The sequence below is a fragment of the Malus sylvestris genome, chromosome 2, assembly GCF_916048215.2.
Source record: "Malus sylvestris chromosome 2, drMalSylv7.2, whole genome shotgun sequence".
NCBI classification, from domain to species: domain Eukaryota; kingdom Viridiplantae; phylum Streptophyta; class Magnoliopsida; order Rosales; family Rosaceae; genus Malus; species Malus sylvestris.
The window spans coordinates 18,267,362-18,291,719 of NC_062261.1; the positions used below are offsets into that span (position 1 = coordinate 18,267,362).

The 24,358-nt window shown below is 38.1% G+C and overlaps 2 protein-coding genes across 2 annotated transcripts; one reads left to right on the plus strand and one right to left on the minus strand.

The window, feature by feature from the left end:
• Positions 1-7,330: 7,330 nt before the first annotated feature.
• LOC126601921 (uncharacterized) lies at positions 7,331-8,215 on the minus strand. The gene is made up of 3 exons (XM_050268701.1): positions 8,208-8,215; positions 8,053-8,084; positions 7,331-7,797 (listed from the first exon to the last, which is right to left on the minus strand). The coding sequence occupies exons 1-3, from the start codon at positions 8,213-8,215 to the stop codon at positions 7,331-7,333; spliced, it is 507 nt and encodes a 168-aa protein (XP_050124658.1).
• Positions 8,216-12,583: 4,368 nt separating this feature from the next.
• LOC126613901 (histone deacetylase complex subunit SAP18) lies at positions 12,584-15,988 on the plus strand. The gene is made up of 6 exons (XM_050281515.1): positions 12,584-12,749; positions 12,860-12,892; positions 13,800-13,910; positions 14,189-14,284; positions 15,506-15,577; positions 15,655-15,988. The coding sequence occupies exons 1-6, from the start codon at positions 12,666-12,668 to the stop codon at positions 15,685-15,687; spliced, it is 429 nt and encodes a 142-aa protein (XP_050137472.1). The 5' UTR covers positions 12,584-12,665; the 3' UTR covers positions 15,688-15,988.
• Positions 15,989-24,358: the final 8,370 nt, after the last annotated feature.

Sequence of the window (24,358 nt, forward strand, 5' to 3'; positions counted from 1 at the left end):
ATTATTGCATGTCAGTTGGGATTAAATTTGAACATCTTGTACCCCATGTTCACACCTAAAACAGCCTGGCAGAAGCTTTCATAAAGCGTCTTCAAATGATAGCTTGGACTTTGGTTATGCGAACTGAATTGTCGGTATATGCCTAGGGTCATGTAATATTACACGCAACTATGTTGGTCCACCTAAAGCCCACCGCTACCCAACCTTATTCACCATTATAGTTGGTTATTGGATACAAGCTTGACATCTCGCATTTATGTATGTTTGGGTGCGTAGTCTATGTGCCAATAATGCCACCACTACGTACCAAAATGGATCTTTAGAGAAGAATGGGAATATATGTCGGTAATGATTCGCCATCAATCATTTGCTACTTAGAGCCCTTGACATGGGATCTCTTTACAGCACATTTTGCGGATTGTCACTTTGATGAAATAATCTTCTCGTCGTTAGGGGAGATAAGATGACTCACGTTCCAGTAGAACGCTACGAATTGTCGTGGATTATTTCCACTTTGTCTCATTTAGATCCCCGTACTGCTCAGTCTGAAACTGAAGTGAAACGTATTCTGGATCTTCAAAGCATTGCTCAAAGCATGCTGAATGCTTTTACTGATCTAGAAAATGTGGCTAGATCACATATACCCGCTGCAAATGCACCTGTAAGGATAGACCGCACTTAATGTACGCCATAACACCACCTTGGAAAGCAGGACCGCCCTTAAGGGTGGGACGGCCGCACTTTCCACGCGGTCCAGTACACTGATGGCTAGCCAATCATCTGCTCCTACCCTGAAGCGCGGCAGACCTTTTGGTTCAAAGGATTCATAACCTTGAAAGAGGAAAACGACACAAACTAATGACCCTAGTCTGAATTCGACCATTGCTTACTCATTTGTTCCAACGCATGAGGTTATTCTAGATTACCGTGATATCTTAGCCAAGACGAACCGGCCTCCTGAGAATCACAAGATTTTGGTTTATTACGTAGTATTTGTTGAGGTTTGGAATCAAAATGAGATGATTATCGATGATGCATTCACGTATACAGTTGCTACCGACATCATGCTTAGTGATGACATTGAACCATGTTTCGTTGATTAATGTCGACGTAGAACAGATTACTAGAGTATGATATGATCTTAAGTATGCTCTGAACAAACCACACTCTGATACCAAATTGACACGCCCAACCCTGATATTCACCAAACACCAGAGTAGGCACATGCTGGGCGACACCCGAAGGTGATAAAGCCATATTAAGATGCATGCGAACTAAAAAAAATTAACTGACATAAATAAAACTTGTAAATTTATTTATAACGAATATGCAATTATGGATTGTGTTCAGAGCATACAACTAATCCAAAACACTAAAAACATGAGTGGACCAAGTTGATATATAAGTAATAATAAAATAGTTAATCTTTAATGTACTAACCCCCAGGTTTAGAAAACTCGTATAACAGAATAAGTAATAGGTTTTTCCGAAAACCCTAGCATGCCATAAAACCTTTCATAAAACATATATCGTATATAGGTTGCTTAGTAGTAGTAGCACAAGACATCTATATATATATAACTTCATTCGTCCGAAGGCACTACATCTCCTTGCCAAAGCCAAAATCAATATCTTCCGACCGAAGCCATCTACAAACGCCCGGTCGAAGCCAATATATAAGTGTCATTCGCCTGTAGGCACTAACCAAACACCTGGCAAACCAATATATAAGTGTCATTCGCCCGTAGGCACTAACCAAACACTTGGCCAAAGCCATATATAAGTATCATTCGCCTGTAGGCAGATCGTATGAATAACCACTAAGTACATAAAAACATTAACATAATATTTCTAATATATATCATAATCGGAGTTTAGTAGCTAAAACGTCATATCGTAAAACCACGTTCACAAGTATGTTTATAGTCATCAATCAAATATACCACAAGGAACATAAAGTCAATAAAGCATGATATGTCATAAAGCATAAAACTAATTTACTCATAAATGTTTCATAAAACATAACCAATAAATCATGCTTTTCATGTATACATTTCTAATAGTAAAACCATGCATTTTAGAAGGGGTCAACTCACAAATACTTCGCCGTCGAAGAGCCGTGCAAACTAGAAAGGACATAAATACCATAAACAATTGCACTTAAGCACATAAAGGTACCAATTAATAAAACTTTATCATAACGATTGAATTTCAAGAAACGGAAGTAAAAAATGGATTTAGGCTGTCAAATTACCCTAAGAGAGGTTTTGGGAAAAAATCCAAAAAAGTCAACCAAAAGTCAACGTTGACCGAGAAGTCAATGGTTCGGTTAACGATCAACGGGTTGGGTCAACAGTCCTAGGTCATTAGCCGGGTCGGTTGAGGGCTAGGTTTTTAACTGGGTTTTGGGCCAAGTATAATTAGGTTTGGGCCTGGTTACACATGAGTTTGTAGGCTGGCTGTATTGTATAAGGGTTGGGCTGAGGGAAATTGGGTTGGGCTAGGTAATTAGGTTGGGCTGGGTGTTGGGTTGGATTAGGTTTAGGGTAATCGGGTTTGGACCAGGAAGCTAGGTTTGGGGTGTACAAGTCAAGTCAACCCAGTTTTCAGGCCATAGGTCGGCCGGTCTCCATGAAGTAGAACGCAGGAGCTTTCAAGCTCCGGTCAACCCAAAACTCCATAATTACACATTATGCCATAGACCAAAATTAAGCTATGGAGGAGATGAAGGATGTTGTACCTATCATGTGGCCAGCTGTGGTTGGAAAATAGCCTACAAGTCTCTGACTCTTTCACCGGAAACTAGGAAGTTCTTCCCCAAGCCGTTTCTACAATGATAGTGTGTCGGGGAAACCAAAAATAGTGACTCCACAACTGCTGGAGGTCTACAGTTTTGGCACGGGGTTGAAACATCAAGGTTCAGACAGTGGTGCAGGTCGGATGAGGTGGTGTCATCGTTGACGTTCGTTGTGTGAGGTGTGGTGAGCTCAGAGAGAGAGAGAGCTATATGGAGGGATGAGAGAGAGACAGAGAGAAGAGATAAAGTAAGGCGGAAAGAGAAAGTGTGTCACGGAAAGGGGGAAAAAGGAATAACAAATGGGCTGGGGGACAAACTCAAAGGGTGGCCCCCCCTTGGGTACACCAATTAAGGCCATAAAGCAACATCTCATACAAATATCCCACAACCAAAGTGAAATTTACTAATTTACCCTTTCAATTTTCCAAATCCGGGATGGGTTGTTACATGAAAGACCTTAGGAAAACTCGATATTGTCTTACTTGAAGATCGAGCATTGTTCGGATGGAATGCTAGTACATCAAATGAACTACACCTAGAAGGTGTTGCGACGTTTTAACGAAGATAAAGTGAAGCCGAAGCTAAGTTTATACCATTTGGTACTTGTTAACGCAGGGCCCTTCTCAACCTCAAAATAGTATAGGCCAGGAATAAGATCGAGAAAGGCCCATAAAAGATCATAGTCCAAAGAGAAAAAGGAAGTCCAAAGGCCCAATAGAGTAAAAATGGGTTTTTCCAAGTGCTATAGCCAACTGCTTACCAGTTTGGTTTGACTTAGCAACATAAAGCACTTTCCGACCGATAAGGGCATATGGGTGGACTGATAACTTTATGGCACAAGGCTTTAGGAACATGCCCACTCATACACCAACCCAGGCAATACGTCGGTCACCAATCAAAGGAAGAAGCTTAGGACAAAACTTAAAGGTAGTCAAACCACTACTCGAAAGGAACACCATTGACTAGTCAAGGTCGAGTAAGTTGCTCGGTGTGTGTTGGTTTACAAAAACATGCAATCTCGACTGAATGACTGTCACTTCACCATCGAATGGTAAGATGAACGAAAATGTTGTTAACACGCTCTTCCACGCCTTTGTTGGCTTTAATGGATTCTCAACTTCTTGATAGTCAAGTGGAGCTTCACCTCTTGTACCCACATAAAGTAGTTTCTGATAGAAACTTCCATGTTAGTGAAATCAAACTTGTGACGGTTCGACAATACAGTGAATGGAAGGAACAAGATTGTGGTTGGTGCTATGGGAAATAAAAACATCCATAAGCATCAAAGTTAGGATATTCCGGTTCTAAGACATAGTTTGGTTGAATTGCATGAAAAACTTTGGTTTTTCTATGGGTGTATTGTTTAATGAAAACTCCGGTTTCAAAAGCATTAATTTAAAATTTTAGGTTCGATTTAGATGAACTTCTAGCAAAAAAAAAAAAAGGTACGTGCAAGAACACAAGATACAATATACAATTAGTGAAGTGATTTGGAGTTGCTTTAAGGACACAGTGTGAGTAGCTTTGGGATTACGAAAGGGTGTCAACGATCTAAAAGAAAATAATAAAATATCGTATCGTAATTTATAAAAAGTGGGATGCGGGCCAAAAATATGTTTTTTGTCGGATTTATAGACTGCATGTCACTAAATTAATCTAATAGGAAGGGCCCAATCAAGGGCTGGCAGTGGAAGCAAAGGAAAAATTGTCTAGGCTCATACATGAAATTAATGTTAGTTATAGGCTAGTCAGTAGGAAGATGCAAAATTGGGCTTAGGCCGAAAGACAAGGCACCCCAGCAGCAGCCGGGTGGAGGTCTAAGCAAAAAGAAGAAGCCCATATAGGCTTAGGTCGAAGTGAATAGCAAGCCTAAAAGGATGCTAGTGGCTTGAGAACAAGCCCAGAAAACTAGGTATGGGGTTGGCTAGAGGAAGCTCAACGGCGCCGCCACTAGTGGTGGGGTTCTCATGTGGGGAAGGTCAGGTTAAGCCTAGGTTTGAACTGGAACCTCGAAATCACAAGGTAGGGGTCCAAACCAATGAGAGATTCCACAGGAATAACTCACCAAGATTTCTATGGGAATCTCAAGTATTATTGTTGGAGACGACAATGATGTTATAGGGGACGACTGGAGGTCATTAGGGTGGTTAGAATCTGTCCTAGAATGACCAAATATAGTTGGAGATCTAAAGGTCTTGTCGGAAAATCGCACAGATTAGATAAGGTGAACATAGAGATCTAAGGGAGGAAGAAAAGACAGCCAAATCAATGTCCTTTTCTATTTGGATCTGGACAGTGGCTCGATGGCTCCCTACGTGGCTCAGCTCAACGGCTCTAGGCCATGAATCAGCTCGAGCTAGGGTTTTTTTTTAATTTTCTATAAAAACCAAAATTTACTTCCATTTTATTGTTTTTCTTTGTACTCACACAATTCACTATGTTAATATTGAATAATTAAACATAATATTGCACTGAAAAATCAACAAAACAATAATTATTGCGTCCATGAACAATATGTATAATTGAGCATTTTATACAGTATAGGCAATATATAAAGCAAAAATAAATTTGGAGTTCATGCATCATGGATTGGGAAATGATGAAAGCTTGAATGTTAGTTGTAGAGATTCGTCTTCAAAATTCTTTAGTTCTCTAGCGCAACAATGTGAGTGTGGTGATACCGCATAGTAGGCCTATTTTAATGAGGGAAAAGAGAGGGAGTAAACTGGCGGCAAGGGGATGGTGAGGAGAAATTTTTAGTTATGACGGGAACACAAGTGGTATATCACGTGTTTTAATAAGAGTGATGGGAAATTTTATTTTTTAAGTTATTAATTTTTTGGCACACATATCCTACAATTTGTATAATGACACGTGGTGTCCCACTCTGTGTACTGGTCACACTGAAAATCTCTCAAGGGTGAGAGAGAGAGAAAGGCACTATGTGTCAAGTTTCTGATGCCTTGTGCCTTTATTTATATTATTTATACTAATAAGAAGAGACAAGTTGTACAATGAAATATCTTCTAGATCTCATAAGATCCTCATACATAATCTATTAAGATTTACATAATCATACTCCTAATGAAAGGACTGCAACAAGGATATATTTATATTAAAAAATGAAAAATAAATTAGTATCGAACTTTGGTTTACTAATATTTCTCTTCACTTATAAAGAGAAATCTCAAGTTCAAATATCGTGCGATTTTGATAACAAATCTTTATTTAAGGATTTTAATTGTCAACAAACTTGTGCTATACTATTTTTCAACCAATTGTTTTACTGTTACTGTGACACTTCATTGAATCTGAGTTCTATGTGCATAGGAGTTCTGTAGCTCTGTAGATGGGAGGACCCAATTCGTGATGCTTAAGTCTTGTCGAAAGATTCTTATGAGAACATCAGTTGTTTTTTACATTGTGAATTGCACTTGCAGTGCTAATCTTATCTTTCCTAGACTCTCACTCGTGACATTTTCCTTCTTATTTGGGTTCTATTTATCACATAACTGAAGTGCTACATGTATCACAAAAGGTGGGGCCCCATATTTATCAAGGGTTTGAGATTCAGAGCATTGTGTCACAAAATGGTGGTTGGAATTGACATAACTTTTTATTTTGATTTCTAAGATTTAAAATAATAGAGATTTTCCTTGAGATTGTCCATTATCAATCATCTTAGTCACTATATCGCCTACTCCTTGTATTGTATGTTAATGTCGTTTTTTTTTTTTTGTCGAATAATGTATATAATATCTTCTAAGTTGATAACATCCACCCGTTTAATTTAATTAAAATTTGCGTACACACTCAACCGTTGAATTTCTCGAGCAATTTTATGGATATTTTGTTGAGCAGTAACGGTAATGCTGGCAAGCAATTTTCTTTCCAAAATCGTAGTGAACACAATGCAATTTGAGTATCTAGACATTGGGTACACAAGAACAAAAGAAGTGATGCCAGCCTGGTTTGGAGAGGAGAACTCACTCATATGCGTAGTCTGTTCAACTGCCCTGATAAGTCGCACACTGGATCAAGTATATCCATTGGTTTAGCCTGGTCAAGAAAATTAGTCTCGACACCCTTTTCCTTGAGGGAGGCTTGATATAGATCCACCAGATGTTTTGGTGTACGACAAGTACGCGTCTAATGCCCATTGCCACCACATCTATGGCAGGCTCCTTCAGAGTTCCTGAGAGCATTGTTCATGTGAGCTTTGCCTTTATGGCGATTCACATTTTTAAAGCTCGGGCCTGAATTTTGCCTTGTAACCTGGTTGTGAGACTAACCACCAGGGTTCTTGCTTTTCCTGTTCCATTGACCTCGCTTGTGGCCATATCCTTGTTTATGATTATCGCCACTAGAGGATGTTGCGTTCACTTCGAGGGAAGCAACACTCACTTCTGGGAATGGTGCAGATCCAGTAGGTTGGGACTGATGATTTTTCATTAGAAGCTCATTGTTTTGTTTAGCTACCAAAAACACAGATATTAGCTGGTTGTATTTAGTGAAGCCTCGTGCTCTATACTGTTATTGCAGGAGCAAATTAGAGGCAAGAAATGTGTTGAAAGTCTTTTCCAGCAAATCTTCCTCAGTAATAGTATCCCCACAGAGTTTCATCTGAGATGTAATTCTGAACAACGCAGAATTGTACTTTGCCACTGACTTGAAATCCTGGATCCTTAGGTAAGTCCACTCATAGCGAGCCCTTGGAAGAATCACTGTTGTCTGGTGATTGTATTTGTTTCTCAATGCCTTCCAAATGGCTAACAGATCTTCAACCATTAAGTACTCGCTCTTTAGTCCCTCATCAAGATGGCAACGAATAAAGATCATAGCCTTCGCCCGATCTTGAGAAGATGAGTTGTTCTCTTCTCGGATGGTATCTCCAAGATTCCCTGCTTCCAGATGGATCTTGAGTACCCAAGTAAGGTAATTCTTCCCAGTAATGTCCAGGGCAGCAAAATCAAGCTTCGCCAAGTTCGCCGTTTTCTTTTCTGAAAGAAAATGAGATATGTAAGAACTTGCAATAATATGTATTCTTGGAGGAATATGGTGTTAGAACTTTTGGTTCTTACAAATTTTTTTCATTTTGATCTTCAGGCCAAAATGATAAGTACTCGAAACTTCAGGCTAGAGATTTTCAAGATGAATGAGGAGGGCGATTGTACCGCACCATTCTCATTGAAATAATATAATATAAGATGGGCGATTATTCTGCACCACTCTAGTAGCAGGAAAATTTTAAATACGCATAGCAAGGTGGGCAATTATATCGCACCACCTAAAATTGCAATGAAATTAAACAGCAAGCAAATTTAAATATGCAGGGTAGAGTGGGCGACTATACCCCACCACCTAAAATTGCAGTAAAATTAGATTTGCAATTCAAGATAGGCGATGATACCGCACCATCTTAGATCGTAGTAAGATTAAATTTGCAGTTCAAGATGGGCGATTGTACCGCACCATCTTGGATTGCAGTAAAATCAACATAAATAAATAATGGGTTAGTAATCAAGATCTACACCAAACAAGAAATCAAAGATGTATGTAACTGTTAGGTTGAGAACTAAAAGCAGGCATGGAGTAAACAGTTCATCGCGAGAGTATATCGTGCAGTTGAGGCAGAGGAAGAAGATGAACAATAAAATCCTTAGAGGAAACATTTTTTCCTTTCTTTCATTCGGCGAAGAGAAATGAGAAAATGGTTAGGTTTTAGGGACTCGTGCTGATAACGTGTTATAAATATGTAAAAGTTAGAGAGATAACCTTTATTGGTGACAGGAACGAAGCAGGAGTAATATATCACACTGAAGCTATAACACAAGAGGATGAAAAATAAAAGAGAGAGGAATAGCTACTGAAGTTATTAATCTTTCCTTTCTTCTCAGTATATCACACTGTCCTTTAACAGCAGTCGAAGCGCTCTATTTATAGAGCAACTCTGTATTATTACAGTTTGAAATTTACAATACATCTTTTGAAAAATGATCTCCTTCATTTCCAAAGTCCACATCTCAACACTGCCAATATTGAAAATCCAATCTGTGTGTTTTCAATATCATTGTGGGCATTCACTAACCCACCAGCATTTTCAACAATATATGCATAGATACATATATGTATACATGTGTGAAAAGTTGTCATTCACAAGATTTTTAATCGTTTATCGATATCTATCAATCAATTGTTCACAACCATTTATGCACGTCTAGCTAATAATACATGTCTGAATGTAATTTTGAATAACCCTAATGAGAGAGGTATTAAAGGCTTTCTTACTAAGGCAATTTCGTGACGACAAATATTTTACGCTGATACCAAATGATATTTTTTGATATACAACTTGTTCTTGCCGGTGCAACTTTATTTTCAATGTGGGATATTGGAATCCTATAACACATACGTCTCATAGTAACAAAATGTACAAAATCTTTAGAAATGGATCTCATATGCATTAGTGAACAATTAACATTTTCTTGGCAAAAACGAAATTAAAGTAAGCAGTACCATTTATGTGCCAATTAAGATTAACAATTTTAACAATTTGGATTAGTCCAATGGCTTGTCACACAACTAAAAGTTCTTCCCTTTTGAGAATTTAATTAATTTCTTTATGGGGTGTCACAGGATTGGACAAAGTAGCTAATAATTCAACAGAATTGGCAACAAAATTTTACCACAAAGGGTGTGCTAATAGGAAAAGGGTTAAAAAAAAGGGTAAATTAAAACAAAATTGTCATTCAATACTACGGTCTGTTGATATTCTTCTTCACATGTAAATGAGAGGTCTTAGGTTCGAATCTCATGGACGGCAAATTTGATACCAAATTAGATTGTTCATTATGTGATTTAATTGAACTCTTCCTCATCTTAGTGTAAAATATATCTCATACTAAAAAAAAATATTAAAACAAAATTATACAAAGTGGGCACATGATGCTTTAAAAAGGTGGCCCACGCCCATCCAATGGTCTAATATTCCAAGAAGTGGTGGTGGAAGTGGTGGTTAGGGTTTGCCATTCTGGGAAAGTTTTGATAGCTGTTTGTGTTGTGCTCTTCAATTCACATTTCCAAGTTTGTGCTATGGCCATTGCCACTCCATCAACTGAACTTTCAAGCCCTATCACCAATTGTCCCGTCTCTGTTTGCTTCTAATGAAGAGGTAATAAAAAGTACATAGTGAATGGGACTCCCTTGGAATTCAATTTTGTCTCTTTTTTCCAAAAACAAATTTCACTTAGGTTTTTTTTGTCGAAACGTTCACTTGATCAGCTCGTGACCTGAATAAATAGACGAGTTCTTAACTTTTTAATCTCAGCGTTGGACATCAATTTAAAATGTGGGTGACCATGAATGTTGAATCACCTAGTGGTCATAATTTCTTAAGTACTTTTGGGTCGATAGACCACCATCTTTGTTAGTAAGAATTCTGAACAAGGATGGGTTACCATGTTCTCCATCTTAAGCTAAGGGTGTTGTGAGAGAAGGGTTATCGTCTACGTCAACAGTGGCAGCGTCTACTTGTTTTCCCTTCTTTCATGTTTTCAGTGTTGATGAATGTAAACTTTCACCGGCTTTCTTTGCACCCAGTTTTCTAGTAATGAAATTTCCAATTCCTTCTCCCAAAAAAAAAAAAAAAAAAAAAACTAAGAGAACGTGACTCTTTTTTCTAATATATGTGATGGACAATGGACATATATATAAAGGGTGGTTTTAGAGAGTGATAGTAATAAGCAATGTTGTGTGGCACTATCTTTATCTTTGGTAGGTTGAAATGTAAAGAAAGCTTTAATTATGATGCGGTGATGGCAGCTGAAATTGGTACCTATTTGATATTTATGATTTTAGAATATGATGGTTTGTCCTGAAAATTTGTGGAAGATGAATAAGTAAAAATAGTGTGTCATTGTCATGGTATTTACCCTCACACACGTAACACAACCTTTTTCCTTCACTCCGTCAAGAAAGTCAATTCAAGCCTGAAATATGTTTTCAATGGCCTACATGCATTATTGGTATTTCCTTCTCTCATGCACCTCTTTTCATTTACTTTTTTACTTTTATTTTCTTTTTCATTTTTTTTTTGTCAAACGGTGTAAGAGCTCAACTCATTTCCACTACAATGATAAAGGGTCACTTGCATTTTCTTTTCCATATATCAATACAACCATATATGTGACGTTATATGTGGGAATTGGATAAAGATATAAACATATTACAAGCGCTATATCTAGTTACCAGAGGAGATTTTTAAGCCAAGGTGACACACAAAAATATGCCCTGATTCTATATAAGAAAAATTATTTGTTTTCACACGTAAAATTTCGATAAAATTACACTTATAAAAACACTTTAAGCTTAATAAATTAGAAACACAGAAAACCAATTTATTTAGTATTAAGAGAAAGGAACAAAAAAAACCTTAGATTACAAATAGATAGATGATGGGTCTTGTTTCCCTTCTATCTAAAATTATGACATGCTTTTATAAAAATCTTGAGGTGCTTTTTCTTATTTACTAACCTTGTCAATATACGATTTGAAAAATAATCATATTTTCAAGTCTATAATTGATATGTATAATATCTTTGTTCTTCCTCAAACCCTAACGCTGTCTCTTACACTTAGCAGCAGCCATGCTTCCCAATGGAACCTCTCATTGTTCACATTTTTTTTGTTTGAACAAATAATATTATCTACACTAAGAAGAGAGGGTAGGCTTAGCCTCACAATAGGCTACAAATAATGTGGTTCAAATTTTCTTTTGACGAGAATCGAACCTAAAACCAATCACTTACAAGTAAAGAGGAATACCACTAAATCATAGTACTAATAAAATTTCTTTCGTAATTTTTTTGAAATTCATAAGCCGGGTAAATTTTGCATCAAAATCGTTCTCCAGTCCTACCACAAATTAATTTTGTGACGCATGGCTTAATAGCTGCTGCCCAGGCGGAAGTTAAAGAGACAACAAAAGGGTTGAGTGTAGATAGGGTGTCGAAGACCAAATTTCTAATTTATTGTTTTATTAATTATTTGTACTTTCATGAGGGTATATGTGGTAAACAAAAGTATATATTTTCTTAGCACTAACTATTTAGTACATTAAGTGTCAAACCCGAAACCTTATTGTTAATAGTAAGCAGTGAGAACCGTCGTTTCTGATTAAAGTTGATGATGATTTTAATCAAATTTTTAAAATTTACACCCTTATGAAAACATATATTAATGTACCACCCTAATAATTTTTGTACCCCTATTTTAATGTCCTTCAAACTTGTAATTGAATACACCACCTAAACACGATTGAGGAGTCATATATTAGCCTAACAAGTAACTTGATAAATCACATAAATCTGCAATCCCTTGTCTTCAAATCTCATCACTTCAAGAACTTCGAAGTACATAGTCCAAACACTTTTCCCATATTAGAAGAAATCTAATATTCCAATCTCTATCTTTCATTTGACTCAAACAAATTTTTTAAAGTCATTCAGTACTACAGTCTAGTGATATTTCTTTTCATTTATAAGTAGGAGACTTTAAGTTCAACATCAAAGATGAGTTTGAACCACATTATTGCCAGCCTATTGTGAGGCTAAGTCAACCCCCTCCTCCTTAGTGTAGATAATATCGTTTATTAAAAAAAAAAAATTTATAAAGAAAGAGAAAAATTTATCAATCTTAGGCCCATAATGGATCACTGTCGTTGGACCTTCTTTAAAGCCCAGATTCGGAGTCCACTTCGACAGCCCACAAACAGAGACAAATTTAACAAAGAAGACAGACTCCAAACAAAAAAAACAGCAGCAGAGAAGAAAAAGCTCTGAGAAAAAGAAGAATCGAGAGAGTGGAGGAGATGGCTGAAGCAGCACAAGGTCCAAGGAGAGCATTGCCTCCACCGGGAAGAGGCCCTCGATTCGGCCCCGTTGATCGCGAAAAGGTCCCCTCCTACTCTCTTTTCATCTCCGGGGGTTTCAACTTTGTTTTTGCTGATTTATTTTTTTTGTTATTTTGATGGGTTTTTCTTGTTGGTGCTCATTGAATTCGCAGACTTGTCCCTTATTGCTTCGAGTATTCACGAAGGTATGTAATCCATTATCATATATGAACTGGGTTTGTGTTGATTTTCCCATTAAAGTTTAAACTTTTTGTGTTTAAAGGGATGAAAACCGGGAATTTTGATTTGATAAGTGTGAAAGGTGATATATATTTCTGTAGTTCTACCCTCGAGCGAGACCGAAAAAGCAGTTAAGTTCAATAACTTTGTAGCTCTAGCACTCCTATTTAGAGTTTAGATCTCTGTTTCTAGAAAATTTAAGTTTTATTTGTGATGGGTGCTTAGGATCCCGTTTAGTAATCAGAAGGGGAGTGTCCTCTATGTCTTTCCATATGCAGAATGTCGGGTATCATGTTATTATGTGGTATGCTTCTCTTGGTTTTATGTGCAACTACAAAAAGAAAGATTTCTTCACGAAATTGTGTCTCATCTTATGTGTTAGTGTACTAGCATTTTTGTTGCATGATTTTGTGGAGTTCGCATGAGTTCTTACATTATAGTTGGATCTTTGTCGTTTAAATAGGGTTGTGAATATTCTATGTTGTTCGTGTTTATTCCACTTCGAGCACCATTCTCTTGTTTGTACATGCATACCATACATATCATGTATGTCATAACTTTTCCAATTCTCAACAGCCTTTATCAAGGCATTGTCTTTTTGACGCTACACAAGATAGAGATGGGAACAAATTTTTATAACCTGAAACTGAAAGAAACAATTATGTGAAAGCAGCTTATCATTGTTTTCAATAGAAAAAAAACGTGTAGCTTGGATTACTACAGTACATAGGGTGGATTCTTTGTTAGGTGTTATCCTGGCTTGAGGACCGTCTCTGGTTATTGAAAATCATGTTTTCGGTTGTTTTCTGGACAGAAAATGTCATACAACGGAGTTCTCATTTTGATCACTTTTCTTATTGAATGTTTCTGTAGACTGGAAGTCATCATACCAATGCAGATTTTGCAGTGAGAGGAAAGGAGCCCAAGGATGAAGTTCAAATTTATACATGGAAGGATGCTACTCTCCGTGAGTTAACCGATCTGGTTGGAACTCTCCCTCTCTCTCTCTCTGTCTCTCTGTGTCTCTCTCACTCTCTCTCTCTCTCTCTCTCTCTCTCTCTCTCTCTCTCTCTCTCTCTCTCTCGTGTGTATGTCATTGCAGATGTACATGCTTTGCATGTCTTTTTTACACATGCATCATGTTTTTGCACATTATAGTTGCATGTACGAGGATGTTTTTGACAATATCATTCATGGAAGCTCTTCTTTATTCTCACAATTTTGGTGGTAGTAAATTAGTAATTGGCTGTGCTGCTTTTCAGGTCAAAGAGGTTGCTCCTGCAGCTAGAAGGAGGAATGCAAGACTTTCTTTTGCTTTCGTATATCCTGATAAACATGGCCATTTCGTAGTCAGAGAGGTTTGTTTCTCTCTTTCTCTCTCTACATACATACATATATTCATATATATAGAGAGAATTAATGCTTATCAGTTATATGTCCTTCACTTACTATCAAAAAAAGGCTATCCGTCCTCAAATGAGGGCCTATACGAATGGTTGAGATGTCTAACCCACTATGTACCTGAGTCATCTCTGTCAATTTGATGGAGTAACAAGTATTGTTTGGTCACCATGAGAGAGGGATTTTTTGTTTGTTTTAGAACTATGGGGCGGGATACTAGGGCCACTTAAAACTTCCTCAAATTCCTTGTTGCTTCAGAATCTTCAGCACCTAGGATAGCATTATATGATTCGTTTTTGGGAGCCATCTACTAGATTATGACATTTTTCTACAAAGAGTGATAAATTTTGTTTCTGTTCCTTTTTTATTTGCTAATCAATTAAGGACCGTGATGAAAGAGGCCTAAACATAGGAGAAACCCTTGAAATACCCCGGAGACTGACGTGTCTAGATATAGATTAGTGAAGTTAACTTGGAAACAGTTTTAATGTTATAACTTAGTCAGGCATGCCCACCACTTGAGAGTTTGGTTGGCCTTTTGAGGCTCTAATAACATGTGGTTAACTTGGTATTTTCAATTTTGATTAGTTTAATATGTCTCGTGCAACTCTAAGGGCACAAACGTATTATATATTTTTAATCATATAAGTAATGCTAGATTGGATTCATTCCCAAACTTCCTGTGTGTATGCACGGAAGAGTTATGTCTTCTATCCTGACTCTCTTCGGAATCTTGTCCAAGTCATTTTTTTTACTTGACGTATCTTCTCCGTAAATTCTGCATGGATTTTAAATTCTCTTTGATCTTGGTCTGGCTTGTTTTCCAGTATTCTTTTGGTTCTCTTTGATGAATCAATTCTTTTGTCAGAAAAAGATCATCAAGAAAAATAATACTAACTTGGTGGGGTTTGAAATTGTGAGTTTTCATTTTGATTAGTTCAGTAAGATGCTTTCAGAGATTTAAAATATGGGTTTAGGCGCAAGGACCAAGTTCCTTATGATATGCCAATCTGAATTCAAACCTTACAGCAGGTTTTGTTGGTTGATACCTTGCATCTAAGATCTAGTCAACATAACTAGTCTTTACAGTAAATGTAGTTGCACGTATCTCTGTGCGCTGATGAGCAAATTAGCTGCATTCTTACTTCTTATTGTGGATTCTCCATTGCTCTGTGAAGGTGGGGAAGACATTGTCTAATGGAAATGGAAAATTAGACGATGGCAAAGTTTTGGCTGAACTTGGCTTTCAGGTAAAGAAATGCCCCTTTTTGTGCCTTATATTTCTGATGACGTCTCCCATTTGTGACATATGTTATTTGATATGCAGATTGGAGATTACTTGGATGTGGCGATTATGTAGAGAAGCCTAGGCAAGCACGCTCTCGTAGGACAGGAGTCTAACCATGGATATCATCGAAGCCAAGGCAACCGAGCTCTTAACGCCATGGTCTCGCTACCGAGAGGCCATGAAGATTCCATGGTAGCAAGTATTTGATTCGATATGTATTTCTTTGGAAATTCATCCGCTTAGATTTTATGTAAGAACTTTTTTGTTTAATGTAAATGGATATGAGATGAGGAAGAAGATTTTAACACTAGAGTGGAGTGGAATGGAGGCCTGCACTGCATTGTGCTATGACCATAACTGCGTTGATTTTAAATTCGTAGCTATGTTTTTTTTATACTAGTTAACTAGGGAGGGGTTTTGAATTTGAGAGTTTTTTCAATATTGAGACGTGGAGTAGGTGGATGTAAGAAGTCATTCATCTTTTAACGACGGTGACGTTATTTTATCGGAAGATACAAACATCTGTAGATTGTCTCTTCCGATAAAATAAAAATCTAAAGATTGTCTCCAGAAATTATTTAGGCATCTAGTCGTTCATCTTTTAATGACGTGTTTTTTGTGAGAAGATACAAACATCTAAAGATTGTCTCTTCTGATAAAATAAAGTTCTAAAGATTGTCTCCAGAAATTATTTAGGCATCTGGATGAATGAAAAAATTGACGGCTGTTCATGTGGTTTTGTTACCATAGTTATCTACGGATATTTGTAGATAATGAATGGTTTAGTTACAATTTTTAGATGGTAAAATGATGTCACGACATTATTAAAGGAGCTTGAGCCAAGTATAAATTCTTTTATCTTGGATCTGCCGGACCAAACGTATTCATCTGACCAACACACGCAATAAAATTCCACAAACGTTGGATTCTAGAAAGGAAAATGATTATCACATATCTTTCTTAATTCTACATATTTAATATTGTCTGCTGTTTGGTTTGATTTGATTCCAACTAGATGATAAAAAATGAAGAAAGTTGTGTAGATCATTTCCAAGTTGCAAACGCTTTTGAAATGGGAGGAGATTCCGAGTTGCTTACTGGTGCTTTTAATGGAAGCATTTTGCTTCCCTGGAAGTTGAAGATCTTGGTGGCTAACATTCAGAAATCGGCTCGTCGATTTTTTAGACTTTTTCGCCGTCTTTCATGAAACAAACTTTGTCGTGGATTTTTCTTCCAAAATATATAAGTTGTACAAGGAAATAACCCTTCAGATCCTAATATTCGTACTTTTTTTTATGAATCTTGTAAACACGAAAATTCTGTAACGAATGAAACGAGAACACGTGTACAAAGTAGACTTGTATTGATTTGAATTTGTAGGTTACAATCTCTGTTTACAACTTTTCCTCTTATTCAATCTTCAAATTTGATGTAGATGGTTGATTGTTGATCCAAGGGTCACGATGACTTGATCTCGGACAAACGATTGAACGATTGCTTCAAGTTTTGAGCTTGAAAACAACACGTAGACGGTCTTTTCTTTAAAGATGCGGCAAAGATGATGTTGATGTAGGATTTTGTTGATTCAAGGGTCTTGGCGACTTGATCTTGAATCGAACGTCGTTACAAGTTTACGAGCTTACAACAAAGTCTTGAAGGAATCGACATGAATGTTTGTTGATTCTTCAAGAGGAGTGCTTCAGCTTTGGTCGAGAGAAAGCTTCGACTTTGATTGAATGTTCTTCGAAAAGAGTTTTGGCAACGTATTAGTCTTCAAAGGTTTAGCAGAGGTTCTTCTGAATGCAAGAATTTCGACCCTTATGCTTGTGGGAGGACCTTGTATTTATAGACTTCTCAAGGCTTGCCTTTGGGTGGATTTGGCTTTCATTTATGTCCTAATTCATGAGGCCTTGTTGCCTATTGTGTGAGCAATCTTCAATCTTGCTTTTTTTTTTTTATGAAGATGCCTTAACTTTCTTTCCGGTTTTGAGAGCATTTTGAACCCATGCCAAATTTAAGAGGGATTCTCCCTTGTTTGCCAAGTTTTTTGGAAGATTTTATATTTCCTTTGCTTGATTTGTGTCACATGTCATTGATGACGTGTCCATTTGTGATGAATCATATGTCATGTGGAGTTTTGTGATACATCATTTGTATGCAACGAAATTTACATGTCTACGAATGCCCCCACTTTAAGGCGCATTGTCGGCATGTGGTTGTCACATGTAGGAAACGTGTATTGAAGTCCTACAATGTGAATGATCTAACTCAAGGGTCGTTGAGATTTGATCTTGAATTAACTTGCTTCTTCAAGGGCTGTAGAGGCTTGATCTTAAACGAAACATTTCTTCAAGGGTCGTTAAGGCGTATTTCTTGAAATGAGATGATGAATTTCGTCAAGAGCCATTGAGGCGTATTTCTTGGATGAAACATTTCTTCAAGGGCCGTAGAGACTTGATCTTGAATTGAGATGATGAATTTCGTCAAGGGTCGTTGGTGCGTATTTCTTGGACGAAACATTTCTTCAATGGACATTGGGGCTTGATCTTAAATGAAATCAATTTTTTCTTCAAGGACTGTAGAGGCTTGATCTTGAGTGAAATGAAAGTGGTTTATTCAAGGACCGTAGAGGCTTGATCTTGAAAGAAATTTTGAAAATGGATAAATCGGCACATACTTATTGTGCGTATTTGATTTTCCATAATATTTAACAAGATACATTTGGTGCATTTTGAATTTTTCCTTGTGGGTGTAGGAAAAGTGTTTTCCTTCCTTCGATAGGAATCCCCTTCAATTTTGGTAACGAGGGTGACTTCCTTCAAAGTGTTGGAAAACTTCGGTGATTTCCTTCAAGGTTTTGGAAGGATTTAATGCTTGTCCTTGGGTAAGTAGGATGTGCATTTTATCTTTCCTTCTTTCTTCCCCATGATAAGGAGGAATTTTTTTTGTTTCCTCTTTTCTTTTTCCCGTGGCAAGGAAGGAGATATTTTGATTTCCATGGCAAGGAGGACAATTTTCTTTCCTTTTTTTTTTTAATTTCCCACTTTTTTATGATTTCCTATAAGGAGGGATTTTTTTTTGTTTTTGTTTTTTGTTTTGGGAAACATGTCATCTGAATTGCACGCCCCATTTGAGGTTGATTTCTCTTCGAGAAAATTCTGTAAAAATATGAGAAACGTAGCTTTATTTCTTATCTTTTCAGGCATATATTGCATGCCACTAAGCAAAATCAGGAAACCCTTCAACTTTGCATTTTCCTATAGCTACACAATCCTGACGGGAAAACAACTTCTGTGAGAACAACTTTGAAAACTGGAACGTTTGGCTTTAGGGAAAATTATGAAATTTGGATACAATGATCCTCAGCCAATTAGCTTCCTTTTCCAATTGGTCTTGCATCAAAACTCCTTCGGAAAGTTGAATTATCACCAAAAACATCTTGCTTGCGTAGATTGGCAGAAACTTGCCATTTTTTGCTTGGAATTTGCTTCCTTCTTTTGGTTGGAATGTGCTTCCTTGTTTTATTTTTCTTTTGCTATTTGGGTATCTATTTTCCTTCTAGCATGAGGAAGCAATTGACCCTTATTTATAGGACCAGTAGATGTGTATTTTTATTTCACACACACAATTCCTTGATATGGGCTTGCTTGGAGCTTGTTGCAGTGCGTCATTGTTTACCACATGGTGTTGTGCAAAAGACTACAGCGTGTTTACGTTGTGTAATGCTTTTTTGTCACAATATTCCCTTGGTAATGACGTTGTCTTGCGCATTTGTTGTTGTTGTTGCCTTGTGCATTGTTGCTGCTCTTTATCATACCCCTTGTTGCTGTTTATGTGAGTTATAACTGCTTAAAGCTTGTTGCAGTGAGTCACTTTTACCGTGTGGGCTTGTACAAAAGACTGCAGCGAGTTTATGCTGTGTAGTGCCTTTTGGTCATAGCTTTTCTCGGTGGTAACATTGTCGTGCAGTGTAAGAAACTACTTGTGTAATCGTTGCGGGGTTGTGTAGTGCGATTATGTGGCATTTTGGTTTCTTTGCTATTGTAGCGCGCTTTGAATGACCATCATGTAGCTGCCATCTTCATCGTGCAGTGCAAGAAACTGCTTGCGTAATCGCTACAGGGTTGTGTAGTGCGATTACGTGGCGATTTGGTTTTCTTTGCTACTGTAGAGTGCCTTGAATAACCGTCTTGTAACTGTTCTCTTTGTTGTGTTTGATCAAGCTTCGTGGCTGATTTCTTTTTGTTGTTGTGACTTTGTCATTGTCATTCTTTAACATTCACGAGGTTTGTCTCGCATGTCTTTTTCTTTAGTGAAACGATTTTTTTTTTCTTTACCGCCCCACTTTTGTGCTTATGTTGCTTTGCTTATTTTGTTGCAGCCATGGTATTTTTCAAGTGCTTTAAGAATAATACCATTACTATTCTCACAAAGGAAGGTGATTCGCAAGATAAGGGGACGAGGTTGAAGCTTTGCGCGCCATTGACTGGCCCTAAGGCGCTTGTTCTTCTTGCAAAAGACAACTCGATGCACATCAAGTCATGGTCTTCTGAAGTGTCTTGGGAGGTGACAGATTTCAGTCAATCAACTACGAAGAAGAAGGCGTGTACATTGAAGATTCTTATCTTAAATCCTTTGCACCATGCTCGTGACAGTTCACTGGCTTCATTTGAGCTTCTTGGCAATTGCATCCGTAGCGGAGCTGTGACTTGAAATAGTACTTTGCCAACTACTGAAGAAGCCGTGTTTGTTTTTGCTCATTTTGTAATATGACTTTGTAGCTGAATTCTTCTTGCAAAGAAATAAAGTATTCACATTCTTGAATTTGCTCTTTATTCTTCAAAGTGTTTGTGTTTTTGTTGATGATGTGATGTACTTGAAGTTTTTTTAAGTTTCAAATTGCCTACGTACCCTCGGTTGAGGAGGGATCAAGTCATGATGTAGTTAAAGGGAGTGATAGGTTTTGGCGATTTTGATGGTGATTTTTTATTTTTGTTTTGTTTTGCCGTACACAGTTTATGCTCTTGCGGGCCAAGAACGTTGAGTGTCACATTTTAAGCTCATTCAAATAAGGAGCATTGTGCCGTGTGCAGTTTAGGCTCGTACAGGCAATGAGCATTGCTTGTTTTGTTTTAAGGGTAGTAACGTTTCAAGAATCAATCGTTGATGAGGTCGATCTGTAAGTCGTCATCTGCCATAATTAGGTAGGCACCATTGGTGTAGACCTCTTGTATTACGTAAGGTCCATCCTACTTTGATGTGAACTTGCTTTTTGTTTTGTGAGTTGTGATGATAGGGCTTCATAATGCCAAGACAAGATCTCCAGTTTCGAAAGACGTTGGGTGAACCTTCTTGTTGAATGCCTTGGATAGCCGTGCTTAGTAGCATTCCAAATGTTGTTGAGCTTCGAGCCTCCTGTCGTCAAGTGCTTCCAACTCTTAAAGTCATAGCTTTGCATTTTCCTCTTCAGTTAAGCCTTCTTGTATAGTCATCCTTAGTGAGGGGATTTGACTTTCAAGTGGCAGAATAACCTCCACGCTATATACGAGAGAATAAGGCGTAGCTTGGGTAGGAGTCCTATGTGTCGTCCTATATGCCCAAAGTGCTTTGCTTATTGTTTTATGCCGGTTTCTCTTTGTTCGGATGATCACCTTCTTCAGGAGGTTGCACAACGTTTTATTGAATGCTTCTGCAAGACCATTGGCTGGAGCATGATACATAGAAGACTTGTGCTGCTTGAATTTGTATTTCTCACAGAGCTTGTCCATGATTCGGTTGGAGAACTATTTTCCATTGTCGGTGATGATACAGCGAGGCATACCATATCGGTGGATGATATGCTCCTTAATGAAACGAACGACGATTTCCTTCTTGACTTCCTTTAAAGGTACGGCTTTAGCCTACTTGGAAAAGTAATCTGTTACGGCTAGGATGTAGGCTTTTCTTGCAAATGACTTTGGTGTGATTGGTCATACGACGTCCAATCCCAATGAATCAAATGGCCATGAAGTAACCGTAAAGTGTAATGGCTCAGGTAGTTGATGTATGAAGTTGGCGTGGAATTGGCAGGCTTGGCACATTTTGGCGTATTCCAGGCAATCATTGACCATGCTTGGCCAGTAATATCCCATTCTTTTGAGTTGGAAGTGTAGCTTTGGTTCAGACTGATGCGTTCCGCATACGCCTGAGTGTGCTTCTTCTATGGCTTGATTAACTTCTTCCTCACCTAGGCATCTTAGAAGTATTCCTTCAAAAGAGTGTGGGTAAAGTGTTCCTTTGTATTAGAGGAAGCGAGGTGCTCGTTGACGTATTTCAAAGCGGTGTCTAGGATCGTCCAGAAGCTTTCCATGCTCTAAGTAGTTGTTTAACAGCTGTCTCTATTCTTCAGCATCGACTAGAAGTACTGAGATGACGTTTGTATCATCTAGTAGTGTTTCAGTGACAAGCGGGATCAAACATCTTGGGCAAACTGGCACATCTACATCTTCACTTTCTCCTAGCGCCATACTTGAAGCTAAGTTAGCGAGAGTGTCTGCCATTTGATTTTCTTTTCTTGGCACATGTTCTAGCATCACGACCTCGAACTTTCGTAGTAGTTGAGTTGCTAGCCGGAAATACAGGATGAAATCATCTTTCCTCACTTCATATTTAGTCAAGAGTTGATTGATTATGAGCTTGGAGTCGCCATACACTTGTAGCATTGTGATTTCCATGTCGATCACCATTTGGAGTCCGATAATTAGCGCTTGGTACTCAGCGACGTTGTTGGAGTGCTTGGTACTCAGTGATGTTATTGGAGCATAACTCACTTAGTTGGAATGAATAGGGTAATATTTGTCTTTGTGGTGACATGAATACTATTCCTGCCCCTGCTCCGTCTGCTCGTCCTAATCCATTGAAGAACATTGTCCATGTCGGGAAGATGTTGACGTAGAACACCTTATCATCAAGCAAGTCATTTGAAATTTTCCAATCGGCTAGGATTAGATGATCGACAAGGAAGTCTGCTAGTGCTTGTCTCTTGATGGATTTAGCTGGAATGTAGATGATCTCGTACTGATTAAGAAGCAATGCCTATTTCACTAGTCACCCTATCAAAACTAGCTTGGACATGATGTATTTGATCGGGTTAGCTTTAACAACCAAGTAGATGGTGTAAGCATGCATGTAGTGTCTAAGCTTTTGGACGACAAAGACTAAGGCAAGGCACATCTTCTCGATTGGTGAGTAGTTAAGCACGACATTAGTGAGGGTTCTACTTAGGTAGTAAAGTGCTATTTTCTTTTGGTCTTCATTTTCTTGTGCTAAAAGTGCTCCAATGGAATCTTCTTGTGCAGTAATGTATAGGATGAGCAACTTTCTAGGCATATAAGCTCCTAAAACATACGGGCTTGCCATGTACCTTTTTATGTTTTCGAAGGCATGGCGGCAAACATCATCTCATATAAATGGAGAACCTTTTTTCATAAGTCGACTGAAGGGTTAACAGTGTCCAGTGAGGTTAGAGATGAAACGTCTAATGAAGGCGAGTCATCCTTGTAGACTTTTTAGCTCTGTAGATTTCTTAGCTTGGACATGCTTTGAATGGCCTTAATCTTTGACTGGTCCGCTTCAATGCCACAGTGCTTGACAATAAAGTTGAGGAACTTTCTAGAAGTGACGCCAAATGCACGCTTCAATATGTTCATCTTGAGATTGTAGTGCCGTAGTTTGTCAAACACCATTTGTAAATCCTTTAAGTGATCGAATCTCTTCTTGGTATTGACAACTACGTTGTCTACGTAACATTCTGCATTTTTATGTAGCATGTCATTGAAGATCTTTTGCATGGCGCGTTGATATATGGCTCTAGCATTCTTCAAGCTAAAGGGCATTACCTTGTAGCAGTAGATACTTTTTGGAGTGTGGAAGGCTGTTAGTTCTTCATCTTCGGGAGCCATGCGGATTTGATTATATACAGATGAGCCATTTATGAATGACATCGTTTCTTAGCTGATGGTCACGTCCACTATGATTTCGATGATTGGCAAGGGAAAGTCATCATTTGGGCAAGCATCGTTGAGGTCTCAGAAGTCTATGCACACACGTATTTGTCTAAATTTCTTAAGGACAATAATGAAACCTGCTTCGATTAGTTTGACAATTTGGGCCTCAATTTGCGGGATGAGTTCGAATCGATAGTGTCTTTGAGTTTGCTTTATCGGTCGCGTTCCAGGCTTGACTGCAAGACAATACACGACGATGGTAGGGTCAAGGTCGGGTATTTCTTTATAAATCCAAGCAAAGATGTCTTTATACTCCTAGAGCAATTGGTAGTACTCATCGATCTCGTCCTCACTTAGTCATGCACTTACGAAGATAGGCTTCAGTTCCTCGCTTGTGCCTAAGTTGAGCTCCTTGAGATCATCAATCGTGGCTTGTCCCTCATCTTCGAGTTGTGGTGGCACAACAGTGACGTCCTTCTCGAGGATTTCTTATTCTTTGTCTTTTTGGATTATGATGTGGAAGACGTCTTGGACCTCCACTTCAGTGCCGTCCTTTTGGGCTTGTTGGTGTGAAGATTGGCCAGTGTGGATGATGGTGCATTTCCTTACCTTCAGTGGTCCTTTTGTGTCAACCTTTAAGGTTGCTTGGTGTTTCATCCTTAAAGGAATCGAGCTTCGAACGTCGTCTTTTCTGATAGATGGTCGGGCTTTTCTTCCTTCAACATTGTCTTCCTCTTTTTAGAAGTTTCATTGGTTTC